Source organism: Acomys russatus, chromosome 4 (assembly GCF_903995435.1).
Source record: "Acomys russatus chromosome 4, mAcoRus1.1, whole genome shotgun sequence".
NCBI classification, from domain to species: Eukaryota; Metazoa; Chordata; class Mammalia; order Rodentia; family Muridae; genus Acomys; species Acomys russatus.
The window spans coordinates 31,078,167-31,095,770 of NC_067140.1; the positions used below are offsets into that span (position 1 = coordinate 31,078,167).

The 17,604-nt window shown below is 50.9% G+C and overlaps 1 protein-coding gene across 4 annotated transcripts in view; it reads right to left on the reverse strand.

The window, feature by feature from the left end:
- Positions 1 to 5,793: 5,793 nt before the first annotated feature.
- The window catches only part of Prdm11 (PR/SET domain 11), a 72,266-nt gene continuing 60,455 nt past the window's right edge, over positions 5,794 to 17,604 (reverse strand). For 3 of the 4 annotated variants that reach the window (XM_051144189.1, XM_051144187.1, XM_051144188.1), the window contains exons 6-8: positions 15,342 to 15,529; positions 9,705 to 10,331; positions 5,794 to 8,614 (exon numbers count right to left, since the gene is read on the reverse strand). In XM_051144189.1, the coding sequence (XP_051000146.1) occupies positions 6,450 to 8,614; positions 9,705 to 10,331; positions 15,342 to 15,529 (2,980 nt within the window). In that variant the 3' untranslated portion in view covers positions 5,794 to 6,449. The remainder of the gene's footprint in view (positions 8,615 to 9,704; positions 10,332 to 15,341; positions 15,530 to 17,604) is intronic. The other variant, XM_051144190.1, reaches the window with a different exon arrangement.

Consider the following 17,604-nt stretch of genomic DNA (forward strand, 5'->3'; position numbering starts at 1 on the left):
TTTAAGAAAGAAAGTATTAACATATTAATATGTATGTAGTAATAGGCTCCTAGGAATCCCCCCACCCCCACTTTATTTATTTTTTTCTTTGTGATTGATATGAAAAATGGTTCAGCAGCTTGGGGGTGGAGAGAAGGAGAGAGACCAGGGCTGAAAAAGACTACTAGTTCTTCCGGAGAGGCCAAAGGGTAGACTGAGGGATGCCCTAGGACAGTCTGGCCTTTGTCTTCTCATGAGCAGTATTGTGAGCGGTTGCCCCCTCTGCATGGGGGCCAGTCCTCTCGATGCCCTGTGGAGTGTTCTCTCTCTCTGAGGTACAGTGCATTGTGGGATTGCTACTGGGAATGCCTATCCCCTGGCCAGGCTCTGACCCACTGTAGTGGGATGAAGGCTTGGGCCATTGGTCCTGAACTCCACTGAGCCAGGCACTAGAAGGTGTTCAGCCCAGTTGGCAGCTAGCTGTGGCTCAAGGAAGTGGGCATTGGCAGAGCAGACCTGGTCTCAACTGTGGTACAGGACAGGTCTGCTGGAGACTGAGGTCCGTTGGTAGGATGGTGAGGAGAGCAGGGAGAGACCTGCGAAGGCTCGGTATGGGAAATGAGTGTGTTTGTGGAGCCCAAAGGCAGGCTGCCCTGGACAGCAGGGAGGGCATTTGTCGTCAGACCCGTTCTGCTTCCAAGAGAGAGAGAGGATAGAGGATGCTGGGAGTAATAGGTTTCTGGCTCCCACCTCGGTGGCACAAGCCCACTGTCATGTTGACAGGTGATCTTACTCCCTGTGGCCCCAGGCATCCCCACCCAGCTTGAGGGATAGTGTTGCCTGGGGACAAGCTGAAGAAGATACCCTTCCCAGAGAGTGGGCTTGGGCATCAGTCACAGAATGAGAACAGTGTTTGTGAACTAAGCATAAACCTGCTGTCACAGCGGAGGTTGGTTGGGCTGCTTAGTTGATTTGGGAAGAGGGGACGACGTTGTCCTGAGTACAGCCAGCAGCTGCAGCTGCGCAGAGTGGGCTGGGCCAAGGCCCTGCTCCTGAACTTGAGTTGCCATTGATAATATCAGTGTGCAGATATAGCTCTTCCACCAGGTGGGGCCTCTGGATGGAGAGAGACAGCGCTACTAGAAGCTCAAGCTGCCTTCCTCAACTCCCAGTGCTCTAGAGACAGTGGTTGAATGGGTGAAGGCGGCCAGGACGGTTGTACTTCAGAGGCTTGGCCTCTAGGGGGCGGGCAGAAGCATCTGGGAAATGGGGAAGACACCTTTCCGAACAACTGTTGTTTCAAGGCGCTCCTTTCCTATTGCCATCAACGCTGCTCATTCCTGATAGGGGAGGGTATTGGAGAGTTTGTGCAGAGGTCCCTTCACTAGGGGTCAGGGACCAAGTCCAACCCCCTACTGCCAAACAATGACCAGCTAAGTGCAGGCTGGTGGTAGTGGGAGGTAGGGGCTACTGTAGCTGGAGCTCGGGGATATCTCGTTACAACCCCAGCCCGAACTGCTAGGAAAGGAGAGAAAGTGCATGGAGAGAGCTTGGACCCAGCTACCCTCCTCTCCAACACCCCAAGAAAGATGCTCACACAGTGGCCAGCAACCCAACCTGATGAGCATTCCTACGCCCTCTCCAGAGCCCTGTCTCCTCCCCTTGCCCAGCTCAGCACCAGGCTTCCCCACCACCCTTCCAGCTCTATAGACTATTTTATATCTATTTAAAACATAGAAATGTATAAATATATAGGATATTATTTATAGATATATAGACGTGATTTAATCTCTTACTCTGCGTGTATACGTACTGTATATGTCCATATATACAATTGATACGCCTTAGCATCAGTATGATACACTGCACATACCCCTGCCTCCATGCACAGCCTCCCAGGGAGACTGGATTGCATAGGTATTTCTAGGGTGATACAATTTGAAGGGATTGGGGGGAAGAGGAGAGAGTGCTAGATGGAAGAGGAGGGTCATACTATTTTCCTCTCCAAAGGGCACTTTTCCTCCCTCTGACTAACATGCAAAGATTACCTCAGGGACTCTTAAAACAACCCTGACCTACACAGGACTAGAAAAGGGCATATTCCTCTGAGTAGGACAGTGCACACCTGGTGTACTTTCTCCCCCAAGGATTGGAGGACCCATTAGATTGGATTCCAAGGAGTGGCCTGATGTGACTGCCTGCTGTGTCCTCTTTTCCTCCCTCTGGAGGCCCTCTCTCCCTGCTTTAGCTGCTAGCCTAGTCTGGCTGGGCTGACTCTTAAAGGGCATCCAGGGTACACATGAGCTCCCATGAACCTGGGGCCTATGCCCAAACAGGGTGCATGGACCACAAAAAAAAAAAAAAAAAAAAAAAGCACAAATCTGAGTTAGAATCCAACCCAGACCATACACTAAAAACAGGTGGGGATACCTTTTAAGGAGGCAGAAGTGAAAACATAGGAGTGCTCTAGAAGACAGAAATTAGACTTCAACTTATCTGGCCTCTCCTGGCCCTGACCTGGCTCCACGTGGGCAGCAATGAGGTGCCAGTCCTCAAGCTCAGGTTGGGTAACATCTTAAGTCCATTTCTACCTCTCTAAGACCATGTCCATCTTCTCCACACCCTCCCCTGTTTCCTCCTCCTCCAAACAAATGAAAAACATTTAAAAGGTGCTTTAAGTCACTCCAAGGTCTTTGATCAAAATCAAAGGTCTGGGATGAAGAAGCCAAGGAGAAACCTCAGCAGAAGAACTCAAGTTGGGAACACACAGCTAGACCAGAGGGCAGAGGCTCCAGGCACCTATGATTCAAAGGCTCCAGGCAGAACTTGGCTACACAGAGTCCTGGAGTTCAGGGACCTCTCGTTCCCCAGTGAGGATGGGGCGAGGATGATGTACCTGCTGTCAGGAGATGCCACAAGCAAAACAAAACAAAACCTCCTCTGCTTCTGATGTTTGGACTCTGATGTCCCTGAAGAGATTCTACCTAGGCAGTAGCTGCTCACGGGGCTGAGTGGTTCTCCTGTCTCACACACACGCTAAGTGCTCATTGTTTCCCTTTGCTCAGGAGCACATTCTAACCATGTGGTTGAACAAGGTACCCACTTGGCCCAACAGGCACACGCCAATGAAAGCCACCACTAGTCACCCCAGAGAGAATAAGTCACAGATGCATTTCATTCTATGCCCATGACTGTCAATTCTATGCCAGGGACTGAGTTACAGTCCCTGCCCCATCAGGGACAACTGCTGCAAGGTCTGCCTTCCCAGTCTGTTAAAGCAGCCAAGATTCGAGGTGAGCCAGGTATAGAGTTTTCTGGCCAACCCAAGTCCTTCTCCAAAATACAGGGCATCACAGACAGAATGTATTGGGCAGAAGCCCTGGCCCTCCCAGGGAGCATCCAAGGTGAGAAAAGACTGCATGGGATTCATCCTCATGGTTCTTTAGTCACTCATCATCCCAAGGCAAAGTGGCCTATAGCGCATCTGTCACAGCCCTGCTTGGCTGAATCCAGAGTCACCATCACCCAGAGTTTCAGAGGCCAAAGAATCTAAGACACCAGGAGAGCTCAGTGTCTCAGTGGCTTTCAAATAGAGGCCATTGCAACAGACGACAGGGGTAGGGGTGGGGAGACAAAGGACCAGGGGATGGGTGACTGTTTGCAGCCACATGCAGCCAGAACAGGTCATTCTTTTAGGCCTCAGGGCAGGTCCACGGCTCCTGGGTGTCTTGAGGAGACTCAGGTAATGAATCTGCCTCTATGGCTGAGGACTTGATTCGCTCAGTCATAGCCCATTGGGAAACAACAGTTAGCCCTGGTTTCACGTGTCTAGCCTAGGGCCATCTGGGAGACGACCCTTCCTGGTTGAGGAAGCTCCACGCACTGGGAAGGAGAGCTGTAAGGCAACTGTTGGCAAGAAAGAAAAGCCCAGGCCACTGTTTATGGCTGCAGGCTGCCCATGGGAGATCCGCCTTGCAAACCATCCCTACTCCGAACCACCTTGGTCCATTCAATTTTCATTGAGAGTGCCCCAGACCAAATTCCATGTCTGTGAGGAGGTGCCAGGGCAGAAGCTGGGCAGGTGGGAGGCCTTGTGCTTCACAACAGTGGCCCATGTGGCTCCAGCTGGGCTCAAGCCTGGGTGCGAGGGGCAGCTAGAAGGAGACACCAGCTCAGAGAGGGCAAGTGGGAAGAGGCTGGGGATTCCCAAGCCTCTAAAACGAGCTTTGGGTTTTCCTACCTAGTTCCTGCTAACTCTCCCTCCTCAGAGGGCAGGGAGATAAGGTGGGGACCAGAATGAGGTGAGGAATGAAAAAATCACCAGGCGGGGTGTATCGACTTGTTGAAGAAGGCAGCATAAGAGGTCCGGCAGTGGGACAGTTGGAAACACCCAGCTTTTTGTCTGTTTGTTTAGTTTTGTTTCTTGTTTTACATGCTACATCACTATTGAAAACAAAAACATTTCAAAAATAATATATATAATATATATATATATAATATATTTATATCATGAAAAGCTATTGGCTAGCAGCAATGATTCTAAAGTTATCTTAGCACCAAGACCATGGAGGCAATGGGAGGATCTGAGGGAGGACGGACAAACTGCAGAACCAGGAAAGGGTAGCAACATGTTCAGTGTTAATGACATTTTGCCTCAGAGATGAGACAAAACCAGAAGGAAGGAACCTACCACATAGTTATAGACCCAATGAGGCAAGTTGAGGGCATGGAGACCTTACCTGTGGTTGGATCTCCAATACCCACGCTAAGGGGGAGGGATGGTTCTCTGCAGAACTGAGCATGGGCAGGTACTTCAGAGCTTCCTCCCTTCCCCAAGACAACCCGTATCCACATTCGGAGACCTGCATAGACCACACAGACCGGATGTGGAAACGGGAGAGAAGTTTTTAACAGCTCATGCACATTTCTGAAAACTCTTTGCGAGGTATACTGGTAGATAAATGAACATTGGTCAGACTCCTCTGGCTTAAACCACTGTCTGCCCCTCTGGGGGTGGGGAGGCAAGTGGCACTGTAAAGCTTATATGCGGTTGCAGTGTGTGTGTGTGTGTGTGTGTGTGTGTGTGTGTGTGTGTGTGTATGCGCGCGCACATGCGCGTGTTGGTGTACATACATGCTTGTACCTTGAGAGTCCCGCCTCACTTCCTGTTTTCTCCTTTTCTTTAGGATACCCCAACTCTATTCAAAATAGGAAGAGTTCACACAGGGCAACACTGCCTGTTGTCCTGTGGCCTTCCCACCAGGCTGAAGAGCAATATCATCAGACTTTTGCAAAAGGAGCAACCTCTCCAGGGACTCTCCCCTGAGTTCTGTATAACCCAGGGCATGACTTGCATTGACAGATCCTGCCCTTGAACTACAAACAGCTGCCCCTTGAGTATGAAAAGAAACTCATATCCCCCAACACATTCCACAATTATAAAGACCAAATAATAATAATAATAATAATTTGTGGAAGTTGAGTTGAATAAACACTTTTCATTTCACTTGTTTTTAGCCAAAAATTGCTAAAAAGCAAAACAAAAACAAAACATAAGAAAACAATAAGCCTGTTGGGGTTTAGATTTCTTGGCTCATCTCCCCAATAGCTCTAGATCTGAATGGAAATATAATGGTTTATCCTCCACTGAAAAGAAAGCTGCACAAAGCTTATCCTTCCTCCTGCTCCCCAGATTTCAAGGTCGAATGTGTGTGTGTGGGAAAGTTGCCTTCAGTGTATCAGCTAATGCCTTCAACCGCCAGAGACCTGAAGAAGGGAACAAACAGCCTAGGGATGGGAGGGGTGGTGTGGAAGAGTGCGGTGGGTTCACAGTTAGGGAGACCGATGCATTTGTTGGTGGAACAAGTGAAGGAATCAATCAGTAAATGAACAGAGACATATCTCCCAAGCTGAAGTCAGGAGAGGGGAGAAAGACCAGATAATCCAATCCAGAAATCCAACTCATCCCATGGAAACCCGGACACCATGTATCTGGACCAGAATGCCAATGAGGAGACCATAAAGCTCCCAGTTGTAGAAGCATACCCAAAAGGAGAAGGCAAGAGCATCACCCAGCCCCCAGCCCCTCCACCAATACATGAGAACAGAGACAGAGCAAGTGACTATGAGTGACGAAGAGAATCGTCACTTAGCTTATGCTGCTTTCAACTGTCGGGTGGGAACACACATGCCCCCCCAAACACGCTCATGTGAGTGAAGATGAGTTGCCTCGTAGGCTGCAGCTGCCAAGTGCAGAGACCAGAGTCAGTTGCCGACACTGCTCCTCTCTGAAAGCTGCCAGTAGCTTCCGGTGGACACATCACCTTAGTTTTTAAAAAAATTTCAGTGTGGGTTTACATATATATATAATATAATATAATATATATTTATATTTATATAATATATCAAAGCTTATGAGTATGGATTAAAAAAATATTCACCGGCTTTGTAACCTCTGCAGCGCAGGCTCCCTACATGTCTGGGTAGAACTCAGAGCTGTGGTCCACAGCCTGTAGTATGGGCTTCTGCTCCAGGGCAGACATCCTACTGAGGACCTCGGCTGATAATGTGTAGCTGTTGCCGGACTTCTCCTCAAACCAGCTATCCAGGGCTCTCTTGGCATCGAAGTTGGAGATGGGCGGTCCATTCACAGCAATTGTCAACAGGTCACTGAGCTGCTCCAGGGTCAGGCGGGAACGGTGGTTTTTGCGGACCCGCTGGAGGGCGCTGCGGCCTTTCTCACAGCAGGCAGTGGAGGTGGGGAGGACTTTAAGGACCTGAATGATCTTGTTCAAGAGCGGAAACCTTTGCTTGTACTTGCAGATGTGGCTGATGAGGTCTTTGAAGCCATTTTTGGTGTAGTAATCAGCCTTGAGGTCTCTCCACTCCATCAGCAGGCTGCCCCGGGGGTCTATCCCTTCATGGCACACATCCCGGGAGAAGGTAGGAATGGCTTCCAGGTGGTCGAAGATCTGAACCATGTCCTCCTTGCCGAAGCTCAGGAGCTCCTCACTGTTCCTGGGCCAGGCAGCTAGGTCGAACACTTGGCAGGCCTTCACAAAGCCCCGGCTGCGGGAATCGAACCTCTGCGCCAGAATGACCTGTGTCTTCTGGCAGATCTTCTCCCTGATAGACTGGAACTTGGCCTCGGCCACCCTGAGATTCTTCACGGCAATCCCATTGAAGCTCTCTCGGAAATTCTCCTCGAATTCCTGCAGGTACTCCCCAGGGGAGTCCGCAAGCCGGCTGATCTCCTGGATCGCCTCCTCGATCTTGTCGTCTACCTGTGACACCAAGAGATACTCACCCTGGAAGATGTAGGCCAGGCGTGAGAGCACGGCAATGACATCTAGCAGGAAGTAAATGAGCTTGATGGACTGGTAGTCCATGAGGAACTGCAGCAGGGCCAGGGCGATGGCTGAAGCGTCTGCCCGCTGTGTCTGGCTGCTGACGTCCTTGAGGTGGGCCACCACTTCCAAGTAGTCCTTGATGAGGGCGTTCAGGACATTCTGCTCACCGATGATCCACCTCACGGCACGGATGTCCCCCAGGAACTCAGTCTCCTCGCACAGGGTGGAGGCCGTGGAGCGCAGCTCACACATGAGGCGGGGCGAGTAGCGGTAGAAGCTGAGGAGCTGCTTCAAGTTGTTCTCCAGCTCCTCCAGGCAGGGCAGCTCCTTCCCACTGATGGCATCCAGGATCTCCAGGTGGGGCCGATGCACCATGAAGGGCAAGCACAGCAGCCAGGGCAGCGTCTTGCGGATGGTCATGAACATACTGGCGCGCAAGCTGGCGGTGATGTTGGCTCCATCCACTCCCAGGCCCACCGTCGGCTTCTCATCCTGTAAGCGGATGCCCAGGGCAGCAAAGGCCCGGTCGAGCGCCTGGAGATAGCTTTCCGTGCTGGAGAAGCCTAGCTCCTGAAGGGATAGGAATTCTGTGGCCGGAGGCCCGTCGCTGCTGGTATACTGCACGTAGACGGCCACCGTGTCAGCCAGAAGGTCGTCACTCTGCCCATCCAGGATGATGCTGAGGCAGGGTGACTGACGGATGCGCTCTACCAGGTCCTCCCTTAGTGCCCGGGCGATGTGATGGATGAGGATCTGGCAGTCTCCCTCGTTCATGTACTGGTCCACAACCTTGAGCTCACACTTACGCAGCAACTCTGCCAGCGGCCGGAAGTCCAGGTAAGGCCTGCCCTCCAGTGCCAGGTGGTAGGCAGTGTTGAAGAGCAGGGTCATGTTACGGCACATCTCCTCCGTCTTCTCCGGGTGCATGCGCAGCTTGTACAGCTGTAGGCACTTCTTGTGCAGGTTGCTCTGGCTGTGCAGCTTGATGGTGTGGATCTTAAACTGCTTGGAGCCGATGATGAAGGCAGATGTGCGTGAGGACTGCACCGTGTACTGGCGGCACACGTGGCACCACATCTCGTTGAGGGTCGGGGAGTACCGTAGGAACCAGAATTTCTTCAGCCACTCCTGTTTGAAGCGCCGGATGCGGCGTCCCGTGGCGGAGGACATCTTGGAGGGTTCGTCGGTTGCCGTCATCACATCATTGGAGACAGACTCATCTGCAGAATCTACTTCCTGGTCATCATCTTCCATGATGGCGGGGCCGGAGACCATGCTCTCTGAGGCTGGAAAATAAGAGGGGGAAGGGAGACATTCACACAGGCTATTGACGACACAGACTCAACAAGGTACACTGCTGGAGAGTAGGCCCCACAGAGATGGAACCTCAGCCTGAAGTCGATTTGAGGGTACTTCTGCCCCCACACTGAGGTTCCTTCCCCCATGGATTGCCCATGGTGGTCTCTGGACACTACTCATTATGCTCCAAGCTGCCTGCACCTGAGCTCAGCCTTGACTTTCAGGTGCTTCTTGGGTGGAATGTTCTAGAAGAGGCAGAATGTTTGATCTCACACATTCAGGTTACACTGGAGGACCTGGCACTGGAATTCCCCACCCCCTGATAATAGTCAGGGTATGCATGTGGCTCTTAGCTGAAGGCAGCCTGGATACTGAGGCAAAAATGTAGTTTTGATGTCTACCCCATCCCATTCTGAGGGCAGCTGAGAAGGGAGGAAAGCCAGAGGGGAAGCAATCCAGCTTAGTTGCAGATCTGCACGGAATAGATGCCCAGTTCCTCCTTGGTCCAACAACTTGAAGAGATCCAGGCAGCCAGCCAAAAAAGGACAGTCACACAGCTGTTGGCCCTAGGTTCTCTGGTTCCTCGTCCTTCTTAGAAGTCCAGGCTAGGAACTGAGTACCCTGTGGGCAGGGCAGAGTCTGGAAGAAGCCGGTAAGGCTGTGCTCCTGCTCTGAGTTTAGGGAGCTGTGAAAGCTCCCAGAAGACACCCTGTTCAAGACTGGGGGAGAGAGAAGTCCGGCCAGGGGAGACAAGAGTGGGCCCCTCTTCCCTCCTTCCCCAGAGAAAACCACAGGTCAAGAACACAGCACACAGCCCTCCTGCGATGGGACATACTTTATTGACAAGGGGGATACAGGTTGGCACATGCAATGCCCCCCCCCACCAGAGCTTCAAGCCAGCCTGCCTCTGGCACCTGAGGGGGTGGGTTCCCACCCACAGAGATGGCTGCCTCTGTGTTGCACTCCTCCGGTGTCCTGGCAGGTGGCTGCGACAGAGAGCTCTGGGCCACCCTGCGCAGGGAGGCAGCGCATTGTGCACTCTTCCCTCTAACAGCAGCCTCATCCTCAGCAACTTACCTGCAGGATCTGAGAACTCGGGGAGCTCCAGTACCTGCGGTGGCAGAATGGGGGGCTCGGGCAGCTTTCCGGACTTAAGCATATCTAGCTCTGCCTGCAATTCCCGCACTTTCTTCTTCAGGCGAATGCAGTTAGGGCAAAAGGAGGTGGTGGGCAGCTCATGGGGGTCAGATGCCAGAGACGCCTCAGCGGGACTGTCTGCCTTGAATGATGTAGGATCCTCTTCCTCGTCCTCCAATGGGCCGAGTTCCTTGGCCACCTTTTGGGGGACCTTCCAGTCCCCTTCCCCTTGGGTCCTGTGGATGTTCTGTATGCCCTGTGACATGGCAGTTGTATTCCGACCATAGTCATCGTCTTGGTACTTAGGGACTTTCCGGATGACCAGAGAGGTGCTCAGGGCCAGCTGGCGGGATTCCACGTTAGCAGACTCAAGGGAGGCTTCCAGTACATCCTTGAAGATGAGGTCTATCTTCTTCTTTTTGGCCTGAGGGTGCATGTCTCCCTCATCGAAGCTGCGCTTGTAGGGACTTCTGCCCTGCTTCAACACAGGGAACTGAGTGGGACCCCTTAAGTCTTCTGGGTTATCCAGGGCTTGCTCAGCTTTCTCCTTCTGCAACCTCTTCTCTCCTAGGAAGGAAAACCAGGGCGTGAGGACGTCGGGAAAAGCCCCAAATGGAGATAGCAACAGGAAACAGAACGGGCCTTCTGCTAGGAGGTTGCTTGATGCATCCCCCCTGGTTTTGACCATCTCCCAAATGGAGAGAAGAATGGATCATGGAGATTAGAGTCATAGGACAAGACCTTTACCAACAGGCAGTTTGGAAGAACCCACATACGGATAAATGCTACATTTGTGAGTTGGGATATATCTGAAGGGGGGAATAGAAAAAAGTTGCCATCTCAAGGGGATGGTACTGGCCATCCTATGGGTCTAGGAGACAGCATCCCACCCCATTTGGAAAATGCAACAAGCTCCAGAGCTAAGGAAATGCCTACCCACCATGAGCAAGCTGCCCTCTGGACCTAGAAACTACATGATGGCTGCTGTGCCTCATAAAAAGCATGGGGATAGCCTAGCACAGAGGCATGGGCATAGCCTAGCACAGGGGCATGGGCGTAGCCTAGCACAGGGGCATGGGGGTAGCAGGAGCATGGGCGTAGCCTAGCACAGGGGCATGGGGGTAGCCTAGCACAGGGGCATGGGGGTAGCCTAGCACAGGGGCATGGGGGTAGCCTAGCATAGGGGCATGGGGGTAGCCTAGCACAGGGGCATGGGAGTAGCCTAGCACAGGGGCATGGGGGTAGCCTAGCACAGTGGCATGGGGGTAGCCTAGCACAGTGACATGGGGGTATCACAGGCCACACTTCCCTCCATGCTTATGGTTCTGGAGAACTGAGAGAAACTATAGCCAACCTATAATTTCTGTCTTTCTATTCTCCCAGCAGTCTAAAGACAGGAGATGCACAGAGAAAAATGCTTGAAAGTCCTGTGCTTCTCAGTCATGGCTAAGGTTGGAAAAGGAAGCTGGGATGCTTTGGGAGAGATTCTTAAAAATGCCAAAATGTCAGCCTCCCTCAAGATAGGGGCAAGGTGGCCACAAGACCCAGAGTATTCTCAAATACAGCTGTTTTCCCACCCGACAAAAGACGCCTCTTTTTCTGTCGTTTTTAATTACCTTGAAATGTTGGTGAGCTCACCAATAGTAAGCATTTTAGGTTCTTTAATGTGACCAGCAAAATAGCACAGAGTGCTACAGAAGTGCTGGTATGCCGGGGATGGGGGGGGGGGTGGGGAGGGTGGTGGCCGAGGGAGAAAAGAAAGCAGAGGAGTCTCTCTGCTCTCAGAAAGGTGTGCCAGCCTGTGGGGTTGGGCAATCTCAAAGGACTTCCTGAGTCAGGGTCAGAGTCCTGGTGCTGTAACATTGAGCCTCTGTATGGAGTCCAGGCTTCTGGCAGGAGGATTTCATAGGCCCTGGGTGAAGGTTAGGAGGCTCCATGCTTGGCTTCCCTCAGCTTCTTTCCTCATGTCTCCAGACTCCCACAGATAACAGCACAGCAGGGGCTAAGCCTCTCAGGTCTCTATTCTGTCCTCAAAGGAGCTGCTTCAGCACCAGCCCCATCCCAGGCTCCTGGCACTCAGTCAGCTTCCAGGAACCCCAGTTTCTACACCAACAGAACCACAGAAGGCTTGGTGATAATGAGATGAGAGCCCTTTGAGCATGCAACTGTGTGAGCTGGAGAGATGGCTCAGAGGTTGGAAGCACTGGCTGCTCTTCCAAAAGACCAGAGTTCAATTCCCAGTACCAGGTCACATGATAGCCCAGAACACTCTGTGAATCCAGTCCCAGGGTACCCAGGAGACATCCTCTTCTGGCCTCAAAGGGCACCAGGCACACACATGGTACACTGACATACATGTAGACAAAACACCCATATACACTATACATAAATAAAATAAAATGTTATGCTAGCATCACAAAACAGCTTGGTGCTCGCCAAGTTGAACCTCTGAAATCAGAGGTGTCCTTTCACCTCCTCACGGACTCCTCAGACATCAGATAGCTGAGCATGCTGGGAAGTCAGGGTGACAATCATGGCCGACTTCCATTGTCTCTGTGATCACAGATACAATCATACATATTTCCTAGGATGAGCAGAAAACCCTTCTGGACTTGTGGCTTTCCCGTAAACCCCCCCCTGGTCCAAAGATGACCTTTAATAAAGGTCACCATGAATTCTATTCCAAATCCTCCATGACATTCAGGGATAAAACCAAAGCAAAGAAAATATCTCCATACAAATCACATAGATCACCTAAGTGTGTTGACGCCTATCCTTCAAAGATAACCATGAAGGAATAATTTACACTATCTGCAGAAGCTCTGGACTCCAAACAACACTCTTCCACAACAATGGCGATACCTATGACCTGATTAGACAGCCTCCCATCATGAAGGAGCCCTGCTCTCTAAAAGCCAGGTACATGGTGCCTACCAGTAATTCCAGTGCTTGGAAGGTGGAGGCATGAGGCTCTGGAGTTCAAAGCTAGCTTTAGCTACGTATAGAATTCAAGGCCAGCCTGAGATACATGAGATCTCACAAAGCAGAATGAGGCCCAAGGAGATGGCTCAGCTGGTAAAGTGTTTGCTTTGCAAGTATGAGGGCCTGAGTTCAATTCCCAGAAGTCACACTTAAAAAATTAACCAGGAATGGTTACTTGTAATTCCAGTGCTCAGAAGGCAGAAATGCGTAGATCCCTGGGGCGCACTGGCCAGCCAGCCTAGCCAATTTGGCATGTTCCAGGTCAGTGAGAGTTGTCTCAAAAAGCAAAGAGAATGATTCTTGAGGAGTGACACTTGAGATTGACATCTGGTTTGAAAATGCACTCATACATGCATGCATCTGCACACACACACACACACACACACACACACACACACACACACACACACACACACGGGAGGGGGGCATACATACATGCTAACCTATAATACCTTAAGTGACTGGGCAAAGGGGACCTTTCTGAGCAGGGCTGACAGGCCATCCAAGACACTTAAAGGCCCTGGACTTGGTACCTAGCATCTAATATACATCGATCAGCTACCAAGCCCCACGGTCACTCTCAAGGACCACTTTCATCATGGCTCCAGCTGGCCCACTGTGCTTGTTGGCTTTCTCCTGTACCCTCCAGTCCAGCCTGGTCATGCATACCTTCTTCCTATAACTCCTAAGGCTTGCTCTCTCTTTTCAAGCCTCCTGTGAGCCTTCATCCCCCCCAAACTCACTCCTCTCTCTGAGCTGTTCCTGGGGTCTCAGGACTTTCTGAGGATGATGCAGGTAGAGGTGCTTTGGAGAAGAAATGGGAAGAAATGTTCCAGAAGAATCCAAGATGGTGGGAAAGTGAGGAAACCAGTGCTGCAGCTGTGACTTCCCTTGGTTTTCTTTTCTTTGGATAGTGTGATTCTTCGGGAAACCCCCTGGCTGTTTTCATTTACTTCCACTTTTATCGATGCAGCCGAGGTCCGAGGAACACTTCTGGAGTTTTGGGAAGAGGTCAAATGGTGGACAGCCCTCATCACAGAGGGATACCTTTCCGATGGAAGCAGCGTGGCCCAAGCTCAGTTCCAAAGGAGACAGGAGATGAGCTGACCCTCAGGTTTCTCACCTCTCCCACGATTGCCAGATGCTTTTGACTAAGCCACATGGTTTTCTGGGCACCCAAAGGCCTGTTCTGTTTTGTCTTCCAAGTCAGCTTCATTTCAACTAGTCACCTGCTTCCATTTCCTCCACCCATCTTCTAAACAAGACTATCTCCAGCAAAGAGGTAGCTAAAAAGATGGTGTGGAAGGGTTTGGGCGTGGCCCTAGCTGAGGACTAAATGGACTCTGGGTGTGCAGATGAGTGGCTTCTGTGCAAAGGTGGTGCTCTCAAAAGAGGGACCTGTGTGCACCAGTTGACCCTGGCCAGGCTGAGGATGGCATGAGGAGGTAGAGGGCCAGAGGCAGGCCATGGCTCAAGCTCCTTTGAAATGGTTCATTCCAATGAAGCCTGGATGGATAACCCAAACCACCCGGGACCCTAGCCTGAGCCCATCTTCCCAAGCCCTTTAGCCTTCTTTGGGTGGGAACCATTCTTTCTTGCTGTGTATCATCTGGATACACATATCATCTGCCAGGAACAAAATCAGCAATACCGAGGCTGGCTTGGTCTGGTGGCCACTGTTGGTTAGCACTGTCTGAGTTCAATCCCCAGCAACCACATGGTGGTCATAACCATTTTTCTGGAATCTAATGCCTTCTTCCAGCATACAGGTGTATATGCAGATGGAGCACTCATATGTAAAATAAATAAATAAAATCTTAAAAAAGAAACAAAAACAAAACCTTAGATCCTCACATGAGATACCTCAAATTGGAATCCTAGCTCTGGCTTCATTAGTCATGTGACCCCGGGTAAGCCACTGAATTTCTGTAATGCTCAGGTTGGACATCTGAATGATGGTGAGGCTGATGCCACAGGAGTCACCAGACTAGAGTTTTACATGAAGGACTTAATGATGCTTGAGGTAGAGATTGCACTAACGGTGGTAAGCACATTGCTCCACAGATTCTCAGAGCATCTTGGTGAGTTAGTGCCCGTTACTGTGATCACATGGCAATGTGTAAGAAACCTAGCTAGCGCATAGGAATTATATCTATTTAGGTATTGAGTGTCTTCTCATCAGCTAGAGTTGGGGGAACAGGACTGGTGTTCACTCAACTGATTTACTTGGCTGGGATTTGCTGATCTCTCAGGACTGTCTCCTAGGGAAGAGAATGAATTCCCTAGGGTGGCCACGGGTTTGCTGTGTTAAGGTCTGGCCTGCCCTGGTTCTTGGTTCTGCTAAATATTGCATTCCTCACTGGTTTGTTTGGAAGGTTCCCAGAGGAGATTTCTGAGCTTCTGTGGCTCACAGTGGGGTGACCCTCCCTGGTGGGCATGGCTTTAGCCATGTAGGCATGATCTTGGGCCTGTAGGCATGACCTTAGCTTAGTGGGTGTGTCCTTTAACAACCAGTACTGACCCAGTCCAATGGATTTAGCTTTGTGGGCGTGGCTCTGGCCCTGAGGGCACACTCCTGCCCATGCCCATACTCACCACGGGCCAGGTTGCGGTGGATGGTTTCCTGGGACATGCTGTGCAGGCGCTTCATGTAGTCCTCGCTGTACCAGACCCGCAGCCGTTCTCCAGGCCGGATGTCTCGGCATGCCCGGAAGTAGATGCGCTCGCTGTGCTGGAATGCCAGGAGGTTCTGCTCCCTCTCCTCCCGGGAAATGACCACGTACCTAGTGGGGAGGGGACAGGTGAGTACCATGGGCCACGCCTGGTTGAGTGTCTTTAGTGTAGGGCACAAGTGGCTAAGGTATGTGAGCATATAAGGAGAACTGCTGTTTCACCTAGAGGCAGTTAACTAGAGTTGGTCCTCCTACCTACATCTCTATTCTGCATCACATCTAGCAAGTTCTCTGGACCTTAAAAAACTGCTTGCCCGAGACTGGCAATGATATCTGCCCTGCCAACCTTGTGGGTTACAGTCAACACTAGACTCAACAGCAGGTGGCTGTCCCCTTCCTCTCTTTATTGATCTTTCTTAAAAAGTATTTTAATATTTTGTGTGTTTTGCCTGTATGTAGGTCTGTGTACCGTATGAATATAGTCCTCCCAGAGGCCAGAAGAGGGCATCAGATCCCATGGAACTGGAATCACAGATGGCTGTGAGTCACCATGTGGGTGCTGGGAATCAAGCCTGGGTCCTATGAAAGAGCAGCCAGTGTTCTTAAGTGTGGAGCCATTGCTCTAGCTCCACTTTCATTGACTTTCAGCCTCAGGCCTCTGATGGCAGTTAGGGCAGGGGGAAGCTTTGGGCTAGTTCCATGTTTTACTAGGCTAGCAGAAATAACTCTCACCCTCTGAGAGTAACCAATGATGGCTCAGTGTTAATGAGCAGCAGCTTTACAGCTGGCCCAATGAGGACAAAGGAGAAAGGTAACTGAGAGGTAACAGAAGATCGTCAAAACCTGCTTCATCTAAATGGCTTAAGATGAGGACAGAAAGGCTCAGAGAGACTCAGAGCATTGCCGTAGCTGCTTGATGGGGAATGCGACTTTGTGGCCTACATTCCCCCCCACCCCCAAACTACAACTCATGGCCTCCTTGTGGGCTTGGAAAACGCCAACTCAGCAATGCCCAACTCAGAAACCACATCCCACACCCCAGTTCCTTCAAATGGCGCTTCCAACTTCCTAGTATCACCTTACCCAGCTCCAAAACCATGCTGCTGTGATGCAGAGTGAGGCGGCTTGGAGCCAAAGCCATTTACACTGTGCTCCAACAATGCATTTGCTCAGCAGGGCAACCTGAAGTAAACATACCCGTGTATGGATCATGACCGTTGTTCTGGGCGGATCACCTCTGGAACTGTCTATACCTTCCATGTTTCCCCCAGTAAAGTCTGTGCTACTTTTCTCTCCCACAGGCAGAGATGTCAGTCAGTTCCTTTGCAAGAGGACAATGGGGCTAGCAGTTCCAAGAATTTACAGTGGAGACCTTTCCACCCCAGGGCAGTGCCTGCAGTCCTCACATGTACCCCACCCTGCTTTATCTGGATAGGTCCCTGCAGACCCAGTTTGATTTAGCTGGCACCTTACAAACACATCCCCTGCAGCCCAGGCAACAGTCCATTCTGGTGACAGAATGTGTCATAGGCTGGAGGGATGAAGACTAAACCAGTGGAAGAGCCAATAGCTCCAATCTGTACAAGATCAGTAGTGCTTACAACCCTGGGCCAGACATCTCGGCCAGGACCTTAGCCTCCGCACACCTGTGTTCCCATCAGTATGAGAGCCCCCATGAACAGTGAAAATCTCATGGGAATCTCTATACACCTAGCCACAACACCATCAGCTAAGGCAAAAGACAGGACCCCAAGACTGCAAGATTCTCAGTCAGCCTCATGTCTCTGCTCAAAGGATCAGCCTCAACCCTGCTCCTGAGGTTTCCTCTGCATGTGCCAAATAATTCCAAGTTTCCAAATTAGCAGAAGTCTGAGATTGGTGTCCCCAAAACAACCAACTAACGGTCAGCAGGGCACAGAGTGAATGTAGCTCCAAGCTTTCTTGTTCCAGACACATCCAGAAGGCAGAAATCCCATTCCTGTATTCTTTTGGGAATCACTGGGCTCACAGAACACACCACAGAACCATCTCCCTTTCCCCTTCCAGTTTCTGGCCAGCCATCAAATACTAAATGCCAGAGAAAAAGGTAGACGAGGAACAAGTCATGTCTGTTGATTCAAAACAGCAAGGTCTGGAATGGTTCTAAACTTTTCAAATGATCTGCATCCATTTCCCTTTGCACCCCA